At 39.9% G+C, this 17957-nt stretch overlaps 1 protein-coding gene across 1 annotated transcript in view; it reads right to left on the bottom strand.

Moving 5' to 3' along the window:
- Window positions 1-2273: 2273 nt before the first annotated feature.
- Window positions 2274-17957, bottom strand: part of ARMC4 (armadillo repeat containing 4) — a 279552-nt gene continuing 263868 nt past the window's right edge. Inside the window, exon 19 of the mRNA XM_006887089.1 lies at window positions 2274-2387. Coding sequence (XP_006887151.1) covers window positions 2274-2387 — 114 coding nt within the window. The remainder of the gene's footprint in view (window positions 2388-17957) is intronic.

Here is a 17957-nt window from a genome sequence, read left to right on the forward strand (position 1 = left end):
GTTTGGAGAAGAGTGGTGGTCGTGCTCGTATAGCACGGTGAATGCAATTAATAGCCTTGCACTGTGCACATGGAACAACTGAGATTTGGCAACTGTATGTAAATACTTGTGTATATATTCATATAAAATTATATATAGCAATGTATATTTTGCCAAAAGTAAACAAAAGCAAAACCAACCATTAAAAAGTAAGTTCTCTCGCAGCATGAAAGTAAAGAAGTGGGATAGTCGTCTCTAGGTAACGTTCTCTGGCAGCCAGAAGTGCTTTTCTTGGGTTTGATTTTTTTTTTTTTTTAAATCAGAGTTTTCTGTTACAATTTTTTGTAAGAATAAGAAGACTGACCTATATATCCAACCTTCATCTGTGGACCATACAGGCACTACATTTTTAAAAGTTTAAAAGAATTTTTAAGTCTCTAAATCAATTATTAAAAACAAACTTTATGTAAATATTCTGGATTCGCTTTTAAGGGCCTCATTTAAAAATGGTACTGGCGATTTTACTCCATGGATTTATTAATTAGGAAAGTGGGGGCTCTAACTTCCATCAAGCACACTGGAAAGGAACAATCTTTGGCCATTTACACATTTCTCTCTCTCTCTGTTACTTGCCATCACTTTCAGCACCTACCAGTTACAAGCATATCAAGACAAGCTTCCTCTAAGAACAATCGAATATGAATGAAGAACAATGTATAGCAATGATTATACAAAAAATAATAATAAAAAGGATTTTTATGTAGAAAAAACCCAAACCTCAATAAAATGTTTATTAATTTCCTATAGATGCCAGAATTCAACATTTCTTGATGTATTCTTTTTTTTTTTTAATTTAGGTTGTTTATTTTTCATTTCAATGAACATCTACAGAGATTTTGGGATTCCATTCATTCATTGTTGCACCTTTCTCCCTGCACATTCTTTTTAATGCTCATGATAAAAGGTGAATGATTACTTTGTCTTTTAGAATTATCTTCTGTGGACAGAGAAAAATTTATACTACAACTTAAATTCAGCTCTAAATTAGCATTAAGACCACGTCCTTGCTCATATTAGCCTCTCTTAGAACCCCTTTGGAAAGCTGTGAAGATGACCTTGTGCTTTGCAAAACTCTGAAAAACTCAGAATGCCTTTTTATCAGAGGATCTCCCTGATGCTAATATCATTTTCATAGGCACAGGCTCTCTTCACGTCATAGAAGTTTATCTGCATTTAATGCAACTATGTTATGATCTTCTCCAACTTATGACAAATATACAAATGCTTCATTCCTGCCCCCTTCCCCATAAAAATGTCCCAGCCTGCTTTTTAAAGCAGTAACTGAGCCTGCGAGTTTACGGAGCTGATGCATACAGAGCTATTTTTCTGGCGAACATTTGATGGTCGGTACAGTTAGTTCCCAAACATTTCGGCACACCAAGGTTACATATGGGATTCTTTTAAGTGAATCCTCATGTTTCTATAACCTGATAAAGCACTTCTAATCCCTTGCAGCCACTTTTTATGAAAGTACTTTGTGTGCTGATGACGAGTTCAGAAATTCAGAGCAGTGTTAGGTGAAGCGGTATTATCCTTCCATCAGCACACGTGCCTTCTTTCAATAAAAGAATTGGTGACTCCTCGGGAGGGAAAAAAAACGTATTGTTTATGGTTTGTATGCCCAAACGTGAACATACTTGCCCGCTGCTTAGGCTTTTGTGATTTGCATGATCTGATACAGGGACCGTTTGTGTGTCAGATGGGTTTTTTTTTGTCATATTTTGGAGAAATCTGGGATGGCCTTGGGATGATCCCTCTCACCCCAGCTGCTTAGTTCTAAATTGTATTTAATAACAGTTTGTAAAATCAGCACATCTCCTGGGCGCTCTCCTGTGGGCTACAAGTGTTTAAACAGACAAAGACCTAGATGGAGCTGTTAGATCAGTTTCACAGAAAGGGAATTCAGTAGACGTTGGGGAGTAACTACTGAACTGCACGGTGGTACGGCTATGACCTTTATTAAAATCACCGAATTCCTAGAAAATTATCACTCATTTGTTGTCTTACATCTCATGGCATAGCATTCCCCTCACCACCCCCAATTCACTCCACCCTAAGAGCATCCATACAATTGCTGAATGAAAAGCAATGTTTCCATTTGCAGATCATGTGCTTTTACTGAGTTGTTAGTCAGTGTTGAAAGGATTTGCTGAAATATGTTTCCCAATTTAGGCCTGGGGTGTGACATGTTCCGTGTGATGTGAAGTTGGTAACTTGTCATGTCTGTTCGGATTTCAAGTGTATCTTGCCTTGTCTATGGCAAGGGCCAGCCTGCGTATGTTGGAGATGCACCCGGCTGCAGCTTCCTGGAGCTCCTGGTCATTGGACCCAATCATGTCTAGCAGGAGCTGTAACAGAGGAGGAGGGAGGCAAGAATCCAATGTTAGCCGAAAGGCACATTTTAGCTGTGAAAACGATTTCAAATATTAAACGCTTTTAAAGTCACACAAAAGTAGAAGGACATTCCATTTGTTACTGTTGTTAGGTGTCATCGAGTCCACATACAACTCACAGCAACACTGTGAACAGCAGATCTGGAATTTGCCCTGTTCTGTGCCATCCTCAGGCTAATGCTAAGAGAAATGAAATATAAGCTAACTACTACATGCAGAAAATTTTCATGAGATTCTCTGTCATTTTCTGGAGCCAAGCAAGGCTCATTATTTTTCTCTCTTTGACTATCTAACTACTATGGATTTTGCCTCTGAAATGTCAAATCCTTTCTGGCTTTCCATCTTATATATTATGCCTAGACAAGTAGCACAGGATCCCCCGGTGGCACAATGATTAAGTGCTTGACTGGTAACTGAAAGGTTGGTACTTCAAACCCATCAGCCTCTCTGTAGGAGAAAGATGCGGCAGACTGCTTCTGTAAAGATCCCAGCTTGGCAACCCCAAGGGAAGTTCTACTCTGTCCTACAGAATCATTCTTTCCTACCTTTATTCTCAGCTCTGGTGATGCAGTCTGCAGCAAGTTTCACTGCTAATCCACAGCCCTCATTCCTTATCTATCGTCGTTTGAATCCACCAGTGGCTCTTTGGGACAAAGATGGGAAGTCTCTTCCCTTTATTGTTTGCAGTCTTGAAAATGAGATAGAGGATTGCTATGAGTCAGAACTGACTCACCAGCAGTGAGTTTGAGTTTTTCTAACCAATCTACAAACCTACTTGCATGTTAGTAATTTTCCTCCTCCTGTCTTCCTATTATAAGCAAGTTCTCCCTCTTCCTATCCAAGGCCACCTGTTCTACTTCTATTGTTCATCCAAACCTTTCCTTATTAGCACATTTGACAGCCAAGTCTTTCCTTTCTTGTTGCTATATCTTTACATTCTCCGTGTCTACTGATTCTTTTCTATCTGTATTTAAATGAAAAATCCCATCTTTTTTATAAAAAACAACCCCACACCCTACTTTGACTCTTCTTCCTTTTATAGCTAAATATCTTGAAATAATTGTCTAGACTCACTTCAGTCCTACATTCTGTGAAGCACACTGGAGACTGCTTTCTGCCTTCTGCTCTCCACTGACACAGCTTTCAGTAACTCCATGTGGATAACAATGATGTTAATTGCTGCAGGGTCAATTCTTACTTGGGGCAACCCTGTGTGTGCAGAGCAGAACTGCTCTGTAGGGTTTTCCAGGGTTTTATACACAGAATGCAAGGCCTTATCTTCTCGATGGTTTCTAGGTAGGTGAGCTCTCACCCTACCTTCAGGTCAGGTACTTAACTATTGGTGCCACTCAGGACTCCTTGCTACGGATAAGTGAGCCCTCATGTTACTTGACTCCTCTGTGGAATCTGATATATTGATTACTTTTCCCCCCTTTAAACTGATTCTGCTCTTGGTTTCTTACATCACACTCTCCTGACTTTCCTTCTTCTGTGCCCTTTCTGTGCCATCTTCTTGGTCTTTATTGATAGTACGTACTTTATTCTTCAAATCTCAAAGTGTCTTCACAAATTCCTTTTTTGTTTTGACTCTGTTCTGTCTCCCTAGATGATTTGTTTCACAGTCTGGCTTCAAAATACCATCCAAATGGAACCATCTTCTAGAGTTACATCCCTACTTTAGAACATTCTTTTGAATGGCATGCTTGATGTTCAGTACTTCTTAGGCATCTCCACTTTGAACTCTTTCTAAACCCTCTCAGTCTACCACCATTATTTTCTGCCTCCTATTCCAAAATAGATGACTCAGTTCATGAGTCACCTTGTTGATTCCATTATTTTTATAAATACCCATTAAAACTCTCCAGATGAAATCCATTTAAATAGAGAATATTTATTGTTAGGTTAATTTTGTTACTACAACCAAGGCATTCCAATAAGTCCCGTCAGTTACCTGCATAACTCCCTGGGTCCTGAATTACAAAGCACCTGATCTGATTACATACTATAAACTTGAATTCTGCAAGCAATGGAATTCAGAGGTAATCTGGTTTCTAACTGCCCTACGAGGAAAATATATTGCTAGCTTTTGGTGGCATAATTCCACTTAACATCTTCTTCATAGGACAAACCTGTGTTCTGTGTGATCTCTCATCTCTTTAATAGTTTGAGGTTTTTTTTATTATTGTGTTTTATATCTGGGAAGAGGTAGAATAGAGGATTAACTCCAACCAGCTGGATAAATAACTGAACACTTGCTTTATCCTTTTTTTTTCTTTTTCTTTCTTTCTTTTTTTTTTGGCTGCTTCTAGGGGAAAAAACCCAAATCCAAAACCAAACCCAATCCCACTTCAGCCAATTACTTCTGACTTATAGAGCAGCCCTGAAGAATAGAGTAGACCTGCCCAATAGGATTTCTAAGGTTATAAATCTTAATGGGAAAAGATCACCTCATCTTTTTCCTGCTGAGGGGTTTGTGGATCCATACTGTTGACCTTTTGGTTAGAAGCTGGATACTGTAAACCCAGTGTCTCTAGAATTTCGTTTCTAGGAAAGGTAGTGTCGTTAAGTGCTTTCAAGTCACAATTGACTCTTAATGGACCCTCCCGTGGGTTTTCAGAGGCAGGGAATCTCATGAGAGGAGAATGCCCATATTCGCCCCATGAAGCTACTGGTGAATTTGAACTATGTGCCTTTGCTTTGGCACCACAGCTCATTACTGGTAGGCCACCAGAGCTCTCTGACTGGCCAAGTGTGTGATGCAAATACATTCTAGATTGGGGTCTCAAGTCTCTCACTTACTAGGCAAGTCACTGAACTATTTAACCCTTAAACCTCATACCTTTAGTGGGATTCACCTGCCTCTCAGGGGCATTGCCAGAGAATTATCAGACCCATTGCTGATGAGTTTATATGGCTTATAGCAACCCTCCATTGGGTTTCCAAAGTTGTAAAGCATTATGTGAGGAGACTGCCCAACTCCATTCTGCAGAGTAATTTGACAGTTGACATTTTAGCCATGTTGTTTTTGTTGTGTACCCTCGAACTGACCTATAGCTGACCCTCCAGCAGGTTTTCAGAGGCAGTTAATCACACGGGAGGAGACTGCCCATCCTTCTCCTGTGGAGCAGCGAGTAGCCTTGAACTGCATGCCTTTGGGATGGCAGCATAGCTTCTTGCCACTAGGCCATCAGCCATACGACATATAAAAACACACTGTGCCACTTGAGCTTCTAAGTGAGATAATATACACGTCTTTAATAAATGTACAAACATCTGTGTTCACAGTGTCTTCCTCCTTGCATCCTTGTATCTTCCCTTCTCGTCCTTGGTCAGGTTGTTATTGTGCGTTCTATGATTCCAAGAATGAATGCATGACACAGAGGGGAAACTGGAGCAGCACCGGCTGGGAGAATTTACACTGGAAAGGGCAGAGGATTCCTTATAAGAGAGAAGAAAACAACAGATGTGGAAGAAGAAACAAAAGACCTCCCACCCTGTTCTGAAGAGAAAGTAGGAGAGCTTGGAGTTGGGGTGTTGTTTTAGGAGCAATTCTAGGGTGAGAGAGGTATCCTGACTATTAGAAAGATGATAGATCCTTTAAAGATGTTTATTCGCTTATGTTTGCACTATTTTGAAGAGAGAGTGGAACTAGGATTAACATTTCTTTCAATTGCTGTTGGGCTGCCAGGCTTTTATTTCTTTGACTATATTTCCCTGTCAAGACTGGACCATGAGGTAGTTTCGCTTGGTACTGGTGATGCATTTAAATCATGCAGGACAGTGCCCAGTACAAAGTAAGTGCTCGATCAACGGTCTTTATAATCGTGGTGATTATTTTGCCAGTTCTGAAGTCTGGTTCTAGCTTTTATGAGCTGGAGGCCTGCCTTGGTTAGTTTGGGAGGAATGAGGAAGAAGCACATTTGGCCCTGGGTCAGTCTCGCTCCTGACAACTCTTCCTCCAGGCTCCACCTTGCTTCTAGTTCCCTCGTCTGTGTTGATTCCCTGAGCTCCAGCTGTTGCTGCTACCTTGGATAGGAAGCCCTTGACTGGGAATCTGACTTATGCTCATATGCTTTCAGATCTGGTTGTTGCCCCATGGTCTTCAGCCTGGCTTTCTGAGATTCATTTGTATTTATTCCATGACCCCTGATACCGCTTACATAATTCATATTGTGTCAACTGATGAACTATGGGTGGGAAAATGCTTTAGTCATGATGTTTGGAATGAAGTTGGCACGGTGTTTTACAGAGGGTCCACAACAGACTGGTGACTCCAGGAATCATTCTGATAAGAGTTGTTTAAGAGAGCCCACCACTGTTGATTCTGACTCAGCGACCTTCCACTGAGTTCTGGTGTGGTAAATCTTTATGGGAGGAGAGACTGCCTGTCTTTCTCCAGTGAAGCAGCTGATACAAACAGCTGACCTTTTGTTTAGCAGCTTGATATAGTATGCACTATGCTACTAGGGCACATATTTAAGAGACTTATTGTTGTATTAAATCGAGGTAGGACTGACCCATAGCTGACCCTCCTGCATGTTTTCAGAGGCAATTAATCACACAGGAGGAGACTGCCCACCCTTCTCACGCAGAGCAGCTGGTGGAATCGAATTGTGTGCCCTCGGGATTGCAGCATCGACTCTTGCCATTAGGCCACCAGAGCATCCATTTAAGAAGGTTGCTATTATGTATTCACCTTGTTCTATTAAAATGTTTCCTTCCTAGTGATGTTTTATAGTGATTCAACACCATAAAGGATATTCCCATTACCTGACTAACTTCTAATCCTAAATGGATTAAGAGAATTACTATCCTTTGGGGAATTTATTTTGCCCAAGTTTCTTGAATTAACTAATGAAGCTTTGCTTTCTATCTCATGGCAGTTAGTAAGAACTTGCCCAATGGTATCCAACACACCACTACGTTAAAATGGGACCTTCTAAAGATTAAATCCCTATGAACATCATAAACATTTTCCATCAGTGTGAAAAGAAGAAAACATACTGACTGGGAAAAAACATTTGGCAATACCATTTCAAAGATCTCGTATCAAAAGTTTACAGAATCCTACAGGGCCTTCAAAAGAAAAAGACTGGTAACATAATTAGAAAATAGGCAAAAGACATGGAAAGAATTTTCACAGAGGAAGATATTCAAATAGCCACAGACACAGGAAGAAATGCTCCAAATCACTGGCAATAAGAAAGATGCAAATCAAAAGCACACCACAATGAGCTGCTATCTCACCCTAGTAGCAGTGGTAAAGCTTAATAGGACAGCAAGGAATAAATCTTGGAGAGATGTGGTGATATAGGAACTCTTACCACTGTTGGTGGGATTGTAAAATGGTACAACCACTCTGGATGGCAGTTTAGCCTTTCCTCAAAAAAGCTGTACATAGAAATTTCATTTGACTCAGCTATTCGACTGCTTGGAATATATGCTGAAAAAATGAAAACTGAGGCATAAAATGGAGACTTATTCACCAATGTTGATAGCAGCATTATTCACCATCACAAGCACATGGAAACAGCCCAAATGTCCAACCATAATAGAAAGGATCGAGACATTTTGATACCTTCACATGATGGAATACTATAGAGCATGTAGGAGCAATGATTTTGAAAATCACAACCTAATTTGGGAGTGACTAAGCATTATGCTAAGTGAACTAACTCAGTCCATAAGGACAAATACTGTACAAAACCATTACTGTAGAAATAGAAAGAGAACTAGTAAAATGCATATGAAGATCCAAGTAGGGGAGTGTAGGAGCTGAGGCATAAGAATGGGGGGTAATCATAGCGTCACACAATTTGATGGGTAGAGGGAGGAGTGGGTAAAAGAAATGGGAAAGATCTGGTGTGAAAAACAATGTGTATGAACTTTGTAAGCAGACCAGTATAAAATAAAAATTAAAACAAACAAACAAAACCCATAGAACCCAGCCAGTGTCCTGGGTGGTACAACAAGTTCATGTATGAGGCTGCTCATTGAAAGACTGGCAGTTTCAATCTGCCCAGAGCACTGGGAAGAAAGCCTGGCCACTTCCTTCTGGGGTGGCCCTGTGGAGGGCAGTTTTGTTTACTTGTGGCCCCATCAGTTGGGGGCAATTTTTCAGCAACTCATTAAAGTATAGGCCCAACTAAAAATTTTAAACAAACCAATAAGATGAATCACAAAAATAAATGCATAAAATCAGAAAAATGTGACTTCTATGTAGTACATGAAATGGGCAGTGTGATAGGGACTGTCTTAATTCACCTCGAGTTTCTCATTGACATCAAGCCCAATTTTATTAGTTACTATGCTTACTATAGCCAGGCAAAGTGATTTCTTCTTTAGTGATTAAATGAGACAGCTTTGTCCATTTTACTTCACCAGGAACATTGTCAATCGCGGATGTAATACTGGACATGAGCATTTTCTGTGTGCTCTGAGTAGGAATGACTTGATGTCTGAGAAGCAGCCCTAGGGCCTGTCTCTTGGTTATGCTGATGTCTGAATTCATTATTGTTACTGAATTTTCCTTGGTGGTGGTGGTTCTTAGTTGCTGTTGAGTCTAGCACGACTCACAGCGACTCTATGAACAACGTACTTGAATCTATCCTATCCTGTGCCATCCTCTCCACCTGATATACTTCAGACCATTGCTGCAGTCACAGTGCCAATTCTTTTTTTTTTCCTTGGGGAGGGGTGTGTGTGTGTGTATGTATACACACACACACACACACACACACACACACACACACACACACACACAATATATATACACTCTCTCTCTGACTCTCTACCTTTCCAAGCATGATCCTTTCCAAATAATAGCCTCTCCAAAAACATGTCTAAAGTAGTGCAGGTTAACTTGTTGCTTTACTTTGCACCCAGAAGCTATGCATCTCATGTTGTATTACAAGTTGGAGGATGTACCCTCAGTGCAAGATGTGCTGTATAGTGTCTTGGATTTTTAAAATTAGGCTTAGGAATATGTTTTTCTTTTCCTTAAGGGTTTTGCCAACAAACTAGGGTATTCAGAGGAATGCTTTGAGACCAATACAAGCACACATAGCAGAAACTTCATGTGAAATCCTGAAGGCAATGGGCAGCTAACATCAAGTTAGAGAGCGGCACATGTTTTCCAGTCGCTTACAGATAGAACAAGGTGGAGGTGGTTTGTAATACGCTGCCATAATTACTTAAAAGGAGTCATTTTCTTAGGAAAGTGAGTCACAAATTGGGTGCAAGTAAATATGGACTTGGTATCCACTCATTATTCCAATAGATCTTTTTTTTGATCTTCAGACTTTTTCCAACTATAAAAACATTTTTAATATCATTAAGAGGAAAAACACCTCAGGTTTACCTTTTTGAAGTGCTTGTTCCTATAGTACACTTTCCTCTTTATAATCCCCCTTGCCCTCAGATCCACCCATGGACTTTTAACTTTATGGGCAGTTTCATATATACATTGGAGGAAAGCTAGCCCCCTTGCTTTAAAACTTAATTGCATAGAACACTTTAAAAACATCATTCAAACAAATAACTTTTTACAATGCTAGAGTGAAAGAGGACGTGGTGACTGGCAGAATGTGTGCTTTATGGATTAGGCTAACACGAATACTTCCTCTGGTGTAAAAGGCTTTGATCTTCCAGCAGATACCCTAGGTTCACAGCTGTGACCTGAGGCTCACATCCCCGGGAAGGTACGACAAAAGGTAGCCTGGGAATCCGGCGTCTGCGTTCAATTTTTACTTTTTGCTATTTAACAGTTCATGATTTTATATAACATTTCAGTCGTATGAGAAATATGTACCCATTTGAGTGATAACAGATTTCCTTGTGGTTTGACTCGGCATTGTTTGGGTGAATGCAGCCTGGAAATATGGGTTTTAATGAGAGCCGGATGAGCGCCGAGGTACCTGCGTGCACGCCTAGCTTGGCGGCTTTTCCAGAAATAGCTTGCGTTCCCCAGCGGATCTCAACGGCGCGCTGTGCACGGTGTTTTGTTTCCTCTGTTACAAGGCATTGCGGTGAAGCGATAGAGCTCAAGCATCACCCCGGGACACAGGCGCGTTAGGGATTGTGTCTGCCCGGCAGAATTTCTTCACAGCTATTCAGCTTGGCCGGGGTTCTGCGGCTGCAGCAGTGGAGACTCCACCGTGGTTTTCCCCTCACTTCCAGAATCCGAGTCTTCCTAATTCATTTCATATGACAGACCGCCAGAGCTCTAGGCCTCAAAACACATTTCACATTTGCTGGCTGCGCAAAACCTCTTTCATTCTGTCGGGTCAAAGCAGTACGTCAGGGGACTTGGTGTCAGTGGGGTCTCTGGCCACCTCCTGGTGACACTAGCATTTTTTGCGTTGATCTCAAATGAGATGTTTGAGCAGTGAAGGCCTTGCCCACCAAGCTTGAAAGTAGATTCCACTTGGTTTAACACACTGACTTAGTGGTAAGAAACTGTGCAGCCAATTTTAAAGGTGTGTGGTTCAAATCCACCAGCCATTCCATGGAAGAAAGATGGGCAGTTTCCTTCCTCCCGCGCTATTTACTGCCTCTGAAAACCTACTGGAGGGTCACCCAGGTGATTCCAACTGGACACTACAGAATGTCGAACTACCCTTTCTTTTTTAATTTTTTTTAAATTTTATACTGATTTATTGATAAAGTTTGAATACATTATTTTTTACAAAAGATCATTCCCATTTCCTTCACCCTCCCAATCCATCTAATTATGCAACCCTATAATTAATACCCCCCACACCTATCCTCATCCCTCTGCTTCCACCCTACTGCCCCCCCCCCTTGGATCCTTATACACATTCTACAATAATGGTTTTATACAGTATTTATCCTTGTGGGACTGAGTTCATTCAGCATAATGCCTTCCAGTTCCTCCCAAGTTAGGTAGTAATTTACAAAATCATTGCTCCTGTGTGCTGTGTAGTATTCCATTGTAGGAATGTACCCCAACTTCTCAATCTATTTGTTTGTGGCTAGACAGACATCTGGACTGTTTCCATGTTCTTGGGATGGTGAATAATGCTGCTGTGAACACTGGTGTACAAATCTCCGCTTGTGCCTCAGTTCTCATTTTCTCAGGATATATTCCAAGCAATGGAATAGCTGGGTCATATGGAATGTCTATGTTCAGCCTTTTGAGGAAGTGCTAAACTGCCTTCCAGAGTGCTTGTACAATTGTAAAATCCCACCAACAATGTCTAAGAGTTCCTATCTCACCATATCCTCTCCAACATTTATTACTTGCTGACCTGTAATACTTTGCCACTGCTACTGGAAGGAGATGATATCTCACTGTGGTTTTAATTTGCATTTCTCTTATTACCAGTGATTTGTAGCATTCCTTCATGTGTCTGTTGGCCATTTGAATATCTTTCTCTGTGAAAATTCTTTCCATATGTTTTGCCCATTTTTAATTGGGTTATCAGACTTTTTCTTGTGGAGGTCCTATATTGTGGAAGAGTATTCTATAAACTTTCGTTATGAGAGTCTTGTCTGAGAGGATATTGCCAAATGTTTGTTCCCAGTCAGTTTTCTTTTCAGTGTTGGACTATGTGTATTATATTCACAGGGATTTAATCTTTAGAAGATCCCATTCATCAATTTTATCCTCTTTAGATTGTGCATTTCTGGCTGTCTTCATTTGGAAGTCTCAAACTACCCTCTCTGTGAAGGGAGCTCTGGTGGCCCTAATGGGAAGGGGGTTACACTGTTAACACAAAGGTAACACCTCTGTGTTTGAATCCACCAGCAGCTCTCTGCAGGAGACAGGTGGACGTTCTCCTCCCTCTGTGATGTACAGCCTCTGAAAACAGTGCTGGAGCTAGGAGTTGGTTCTGACTGGAAAGCAAGGAGTTTGAGATTGCCCTTTTCTGTGAAGACATGGCCTCATATATAAGTTTTGTCCTCTTATTCTTTGGAGCTGCTGGTTATGTTTCTCTCAACCTTTCCAATTAGGTGCTGAATGCTGCTTAGATATTGTGCCATCAAAAGCACCTAATTGCCATTAAGTTGCTTCCAGCTTTCTGCTGACCCTGCTTTGGATTTCTGAGGCTATAAATCTAATGGGAGGAGATTGTCCATCTTTCTTCCAAGGAGCCACTGATGGATTTGAATTGCCAGAGAAGCATGGCCTTTGAGTTAGTAGTGCAACTCTCAGTGGATTATGTCATGGATCTGTTTAAAATTGCATTTGCTATGAGATAGATTAAAGTACATAAAGAATTATCTGAAAGTAAAAAAAAAAAAAGTCCTCATAGGTTATGTAACTTTAGTGGCCATGAGTTCATATTTTGGATTCAGACAGTCTGAGTTTGAATCTCTGCTTAACTTGCCAAAGCCGCCTTTTCCTTCAGTTTTCTTACTGTCAAAATGAACATATTGTACTATCTTTCCCTTTTAATCTTATATTTTTGATTGTTGTTTTTATTGTTGTATATGGTGGAGTTGGAACTGACCTTCCATCGGGTTCTTAGAGACACTAAATGACAAAGGAGATTGTCCATCATTCTCCTACAGAGCCACTGATGGATTTGAACCATGTGCCTTCAGGCTGGCAGCACAAAATGGTACATAGCAACAGTATAATTATATTCCATTAACTTGTATAGATAATATGCTCTACCTAAATTATTGTTATATACCATCCAATTGGAACCAACTCATATCTGACCCTCCAGTGGGTTTTTAGGGGCAATAAAATCACACAAGAGGAGATTGTCCATCTTTCTCTTGTGGAGCAGTTGGTGGGTTTAAACTGTGTGCCTTCAAACTGGCAGTGTGCTACTCCATCACAGCAACTATACTCGAATGTAGTCAGAGTCCTGGGAAACATACCCTAATTCAGCTGACACATAACATTCGTTATCACAAGTGACAACTAGCAAAAAAAAAAAAAGTGACAACTAGCACATAGGACTTGTTCATAAATAGTGGTTATTGTTACTATTATTATTATTATTATGTTAAATAGGAAGTTGGCTCTTTTAGAGGGGGGAAAATCAGCCAAAAGCTTTGGGGTATATTTGACTTACTCTATCTTATATACTATATTCAACCTGTGAGCAAAACCTGTTGGTATCTTCAAAATATGTCCAGAATCTGACATCATCTTAGCTTAGTACTGTCACTACTAGGTTGTTATTCTGTAAACCAACTCATAGCTGACTTTTCAGTGGGTTTTTGGAGGCTGCAACTCACATGAGAAGAGATTACCTCTCTTTCTGCCTCAGCACAGCTGGCAGATTCGAGCCACCTCCCTTTGTGTTGGCAGCATAACTCCTTAAGCACTAGGCCACCACATCTATTACATCTATTACCTGAATTTAATAACCAGGTTGTTTTTAACCTGGAAAAAATGTATCTGGAGAACAAACTCTTTCACATTGTAATTTGGGAGACTCTTCTTTGTACAGAGAATAGGCAGAGAAGAGGAGAAAAACCCTAATAATCTGGTAGCAAGATGATAGCTTGAGAAATGGCCATGGAACTTTTTAACAACTGATGTGTCTCATAGTTAAGCTGCAAGTTGCTAGCATTGCTGAAATGTATATTCTTCTTCCATTATGCCAAACTTTTAATTTTCTTTTCTTTATTTACAAAGACCTTTTAAGGATGTTTTTGGTTTTGGATGTCTATTTCCATGGAGTGGAAGCAGTTAGTGGAGAAGACAAGTGAAAAGGATTGAATGCAAATTCCAGGCTAGCTTCTTGTCGGATTGAGACCACATGTCTAAAAGAGCAAGGAAATCCATGGCCTGAAGCAAGTTATCAGAGGCTGGGGAGGATGGTGATGATAGAGTGACCTCCATGAGATAGTCTAGGGTTTGGGAAGCATAGGGCGGTTTTAGTTAATATTTCCTAGTAGGGTATTCCTAGTGAATACCTGAGCTGCTAAATAAATGTTTTGAAATGTGAATAAAACTGTGACATCAAGAAAGTGGTATCATACTCCACAACAAACCAAATAAAACAAACAGAAGATAGTCTGATCTAAACGGTGCCCACTCCTCTTATATCAGACCTTACTGTGAATAGCTCAACTGCACAGTGATTAGTCAGAGAGTCTTATCATAACTTTTTTAATATAACATTTTTATTTTATACTGGTTTACTTAGAAAGTTCATATACCTTGTTTTTTTTCACACCATATCTTTCCCTTTTCCTTTTCCCACCCTTCCCTCCACCTGTCAAATTGTGTAACCCTATGATTAAGCTCCCATCGGCTTTCCCCCTCCCAGCCTTGGATCCTCTTAAATGTTCTGCAATAATGGTCTTATACAGTATTTGTCCTTATGGGCCTGAGTTAGTTCACTCAACATAATGCTCTCAAGTCCCTCCCAAATTAGGTAGTAATTTACAGAATCATTGCTCCTGCATGCTGCGTAGTACTCCATTGTGTGAATGTACCCTAATTTCTCAATCCATAACATTGTGGTGGGACAGTTGGGCTATTTCCATGTTTCTTGTGATGGTGAATAATGCTGCTATGGACATTTGTGTACAAGTCTCTGTTTGTGCCTCAGTTCTCATTTTCTCAGAGTATATTCCAAGCAGTGGAATAGCTGGGTCATACGGAATTTCTATGTCCAGCTTTATGAGGAAACACCAGACTACTTTCCAGAATGGTTGCAGCATTTTCTATTCCCACTAATAGTGTGTGATTTCTTGTCTATCCACATCCTCTCCAACATGTATTACTTGCTGTTCTGCTAAATTTTGCCACTGCTACTGGGGTAAGATGGTATCTCATTGTGTTTTTTATTTACACCTCTCTCATTGCCAGTGGTTTTGAGCATTACATTATGTGTCTGTTGGCCATCCAAAGTCCTCCTCTGTGAAAAGTCTTTCCTTGTCTCTTGACCCTTTTGTAATTGGATTATCAATCTTTTTCTTTTGGAGGCCCAGGAGTATTCTGTAAACTTTTGTTATGAGACCCTTGTCTGAAATGGTATTGCCAAATGTTTGTTCCCCGTCAGTAGGTTTTAGTTTCATTCTGTTGGAAAAAGTTTTTGATGAACACAGAGATTTAATCTTTAGAAGATCCCATTCATCAATTTTATCCTCTCCAGATTGTCCATTTCTGGCTGTATTTGGCAGTGTCTTTATACCATGGATTTGGCCTTTAAAGCTTGATCCCAGTTTGTCTCTTATGAACTTCATAGTTTTGGGCTTTATTCCCAGGTCTCTGATCCACTCTGAGTTGATTTTTGTGTATGGTGTGAGATGTAGATCCTGTTTCAGCTTCTTGCAGTTAGAAGTCCACATTTTTCAAGGAGATCTAAAGGGACATTATCAAGTTTATTTAGAAATGAAAGAGACCCCAAATCAGCAAACTATTTCTGAAAAAACAAAAATTAAGAGGTTAGCATTCTCTGACCTCAAAACATACTACACAGCAGTAGTAACCAAAGCAGCATGGTACTGGTAGAATGACAGACACAGACCAATGGAACAGAATTGAGAATCCAGAAATGGACCCATCTATCTATGGTCAACTGATATGATAATTATTTTTTTAATTAATTTTAATGAAAGTGTACAGAGACTTAGGATTTCCAGTCATTCATTTTGCACTTTTCTCCCTGCCCACCCCTTTCCCCCAATTCACTCTTTTCCTTCAAAAGTAAAAGAAAAACTCTTTCATTGTTATGCAATCCCTCTCCCCAAGTCCACTCAACTGTGCAGCCTTCATTCTGGACTTCTGTCGTGACAAGAATACCTAATCATATAACCCTTTTAAACAGTTCTCTCCCTCATCTGTTTCCATGCAGTATATATCATTCCTCCCCTCCTTCTTTCTCTCCCCCCTCTACCCCAATGGCAGTCCTGTTTTACAATAGTGGCCCTATACAATATTTGTCCTTTTGTGACTGAGATACTTCACTCAACATAATGTCCTCTAGGGTCATCCACTTTGCATAATATTTCTTGAGTTCCTTGTATTTCAATGCAGCATAGTATTCCACTGTGTTAATATACCAGAGCTTCTCTATCCATTCATTTGTTAATGGGCACTTGGGTTGTTTCCAGCTCTTTGCTATTGTGAACAAAGCCACAATAAACATGGGTGTGCATATATCTGCTTAGGTGGTGGCTATGGTTTCTTTAGGGTTAATTCCCTGTAGTAGAATTGCTGGGTCAAATGGTATTTTTATTTGCAACTTTTAGAGAAAGTGCCATACAGCCTTCCATAATGGTTGCACCATTTTACATTCCCACCAACAGTGAATAAGTGTTCCAGTTTCTCTACAATCTTGCCAGCATTTGATGTTTGTTGTTCTGTTAAATTTTGCTATTCTTACTGGGGTAGATGATATCTCATAGTTGTTTTGATTTGCATTTCTTAGAGCTAGGGATTTTAAACATTTCTTCATGTGTTTGTTTGCCATGTCAATGTCTTCTTTGGTGAAGTGTCTGTTCATATCCTGTGCCCATTTTTCAATTGGATTACTTACCTTTACCTTGTTGTGGTGCTCAAGTATTTTATAAATTCTAGATATAAGTTCCTTGTCTGATATGTCATTGTCAAATAATTTTCCCCCCCAATCTGTGGATTCCCTTTTTACCCTATTGGAGAAGATTTTGGATGTGCATAGAGATTTGATTCTTACAAGGTCACATTCATCTATTTTATCCTCTCCTGGTTGTAGATTTTCCAAGATGCTTAAAAGACTGTTTATGTTGTGAATTAGGACTTCTAGAATTCTTCCAAGCATCTCTTTAATGAAGTTTATAGTTGGTTTTAATCCTAGGTTCATGATCCACTTTGAGTTGGTTTTTGTGTATGGAGTGAGGTGTGGATCTTGCTTGAGTTTTCTGCAGATAGTTTTTCAATTTTCCCAGAACCATTTGTTAAAAAGGCTGTCATTTCTCCACTTAACTGATGTCATCTCCTTGTCAAAAATCAGTTGACCATAGGTAGATGGGTTGATTTCTGGATTCTTAATTCTATTCCTTTGATCTATGTGTCTGTCATTGTAACATGCTGTCCTGACCACCACGGCAATGTAGTAGGATTTGAAATCAGGGAGTGAGATGCCGTGTACTGTGCTTCTCTTTTTAAGGAGTGCTTTGTTTATTTGGGGCCTCTTTCCGTTTCAAATGAAATTGGAGATTGCCTTTTCCATCTTCTTGAAGAATGGAATTGGTATTTGTATTGGGATTGCATTGAAAGTGTAAATTGCCTTTGGTAGTATTGTCATTTTCACAATATTGAGTCTTCCTATCCATGAGCAAGGCATAGTCTTCTACTTTTCCAGGCCTCTTTCTGTTTCTTGTAGCAATGTTTTGTAATTTTCTTTTAATAAATCCTTTGTGCTTCTGGTTAGGTTTGCTCCCATGTTTTTAATCTTGTGTTTAGCTATTGTGAAGGGTATTGTTTTTCTAAGCTCCAATTTGGTTTTCTCTTTGTCACTGTAGAGAAATCCAATTGATTTTTGTATGTTGATCTTGTATCCTGCAACTTTTCTGAATTGGTCAACCATGTCCAGTAGTTTTCTTGATGAG

The sequence above is a fragment of the Elephantulus edwardii genome, unplaced genomic scaffold (genome assembly GCF_000299155.1).
Source record: "Elephantulus edwardii isolate Elephantulus edwardi_28Jun2011 unplaced genomic scaffold, EleEdw1.0 scaffold00054, whole genome shotgun sequence".
Classification (NCBI taxonomy): domain Eukaryota; kingdom Metazoa; phylum Chordata; class Mammalia; order Macroscelidea; family Macroscelididae; genus Elephantulus; species Elephantulus edwardii.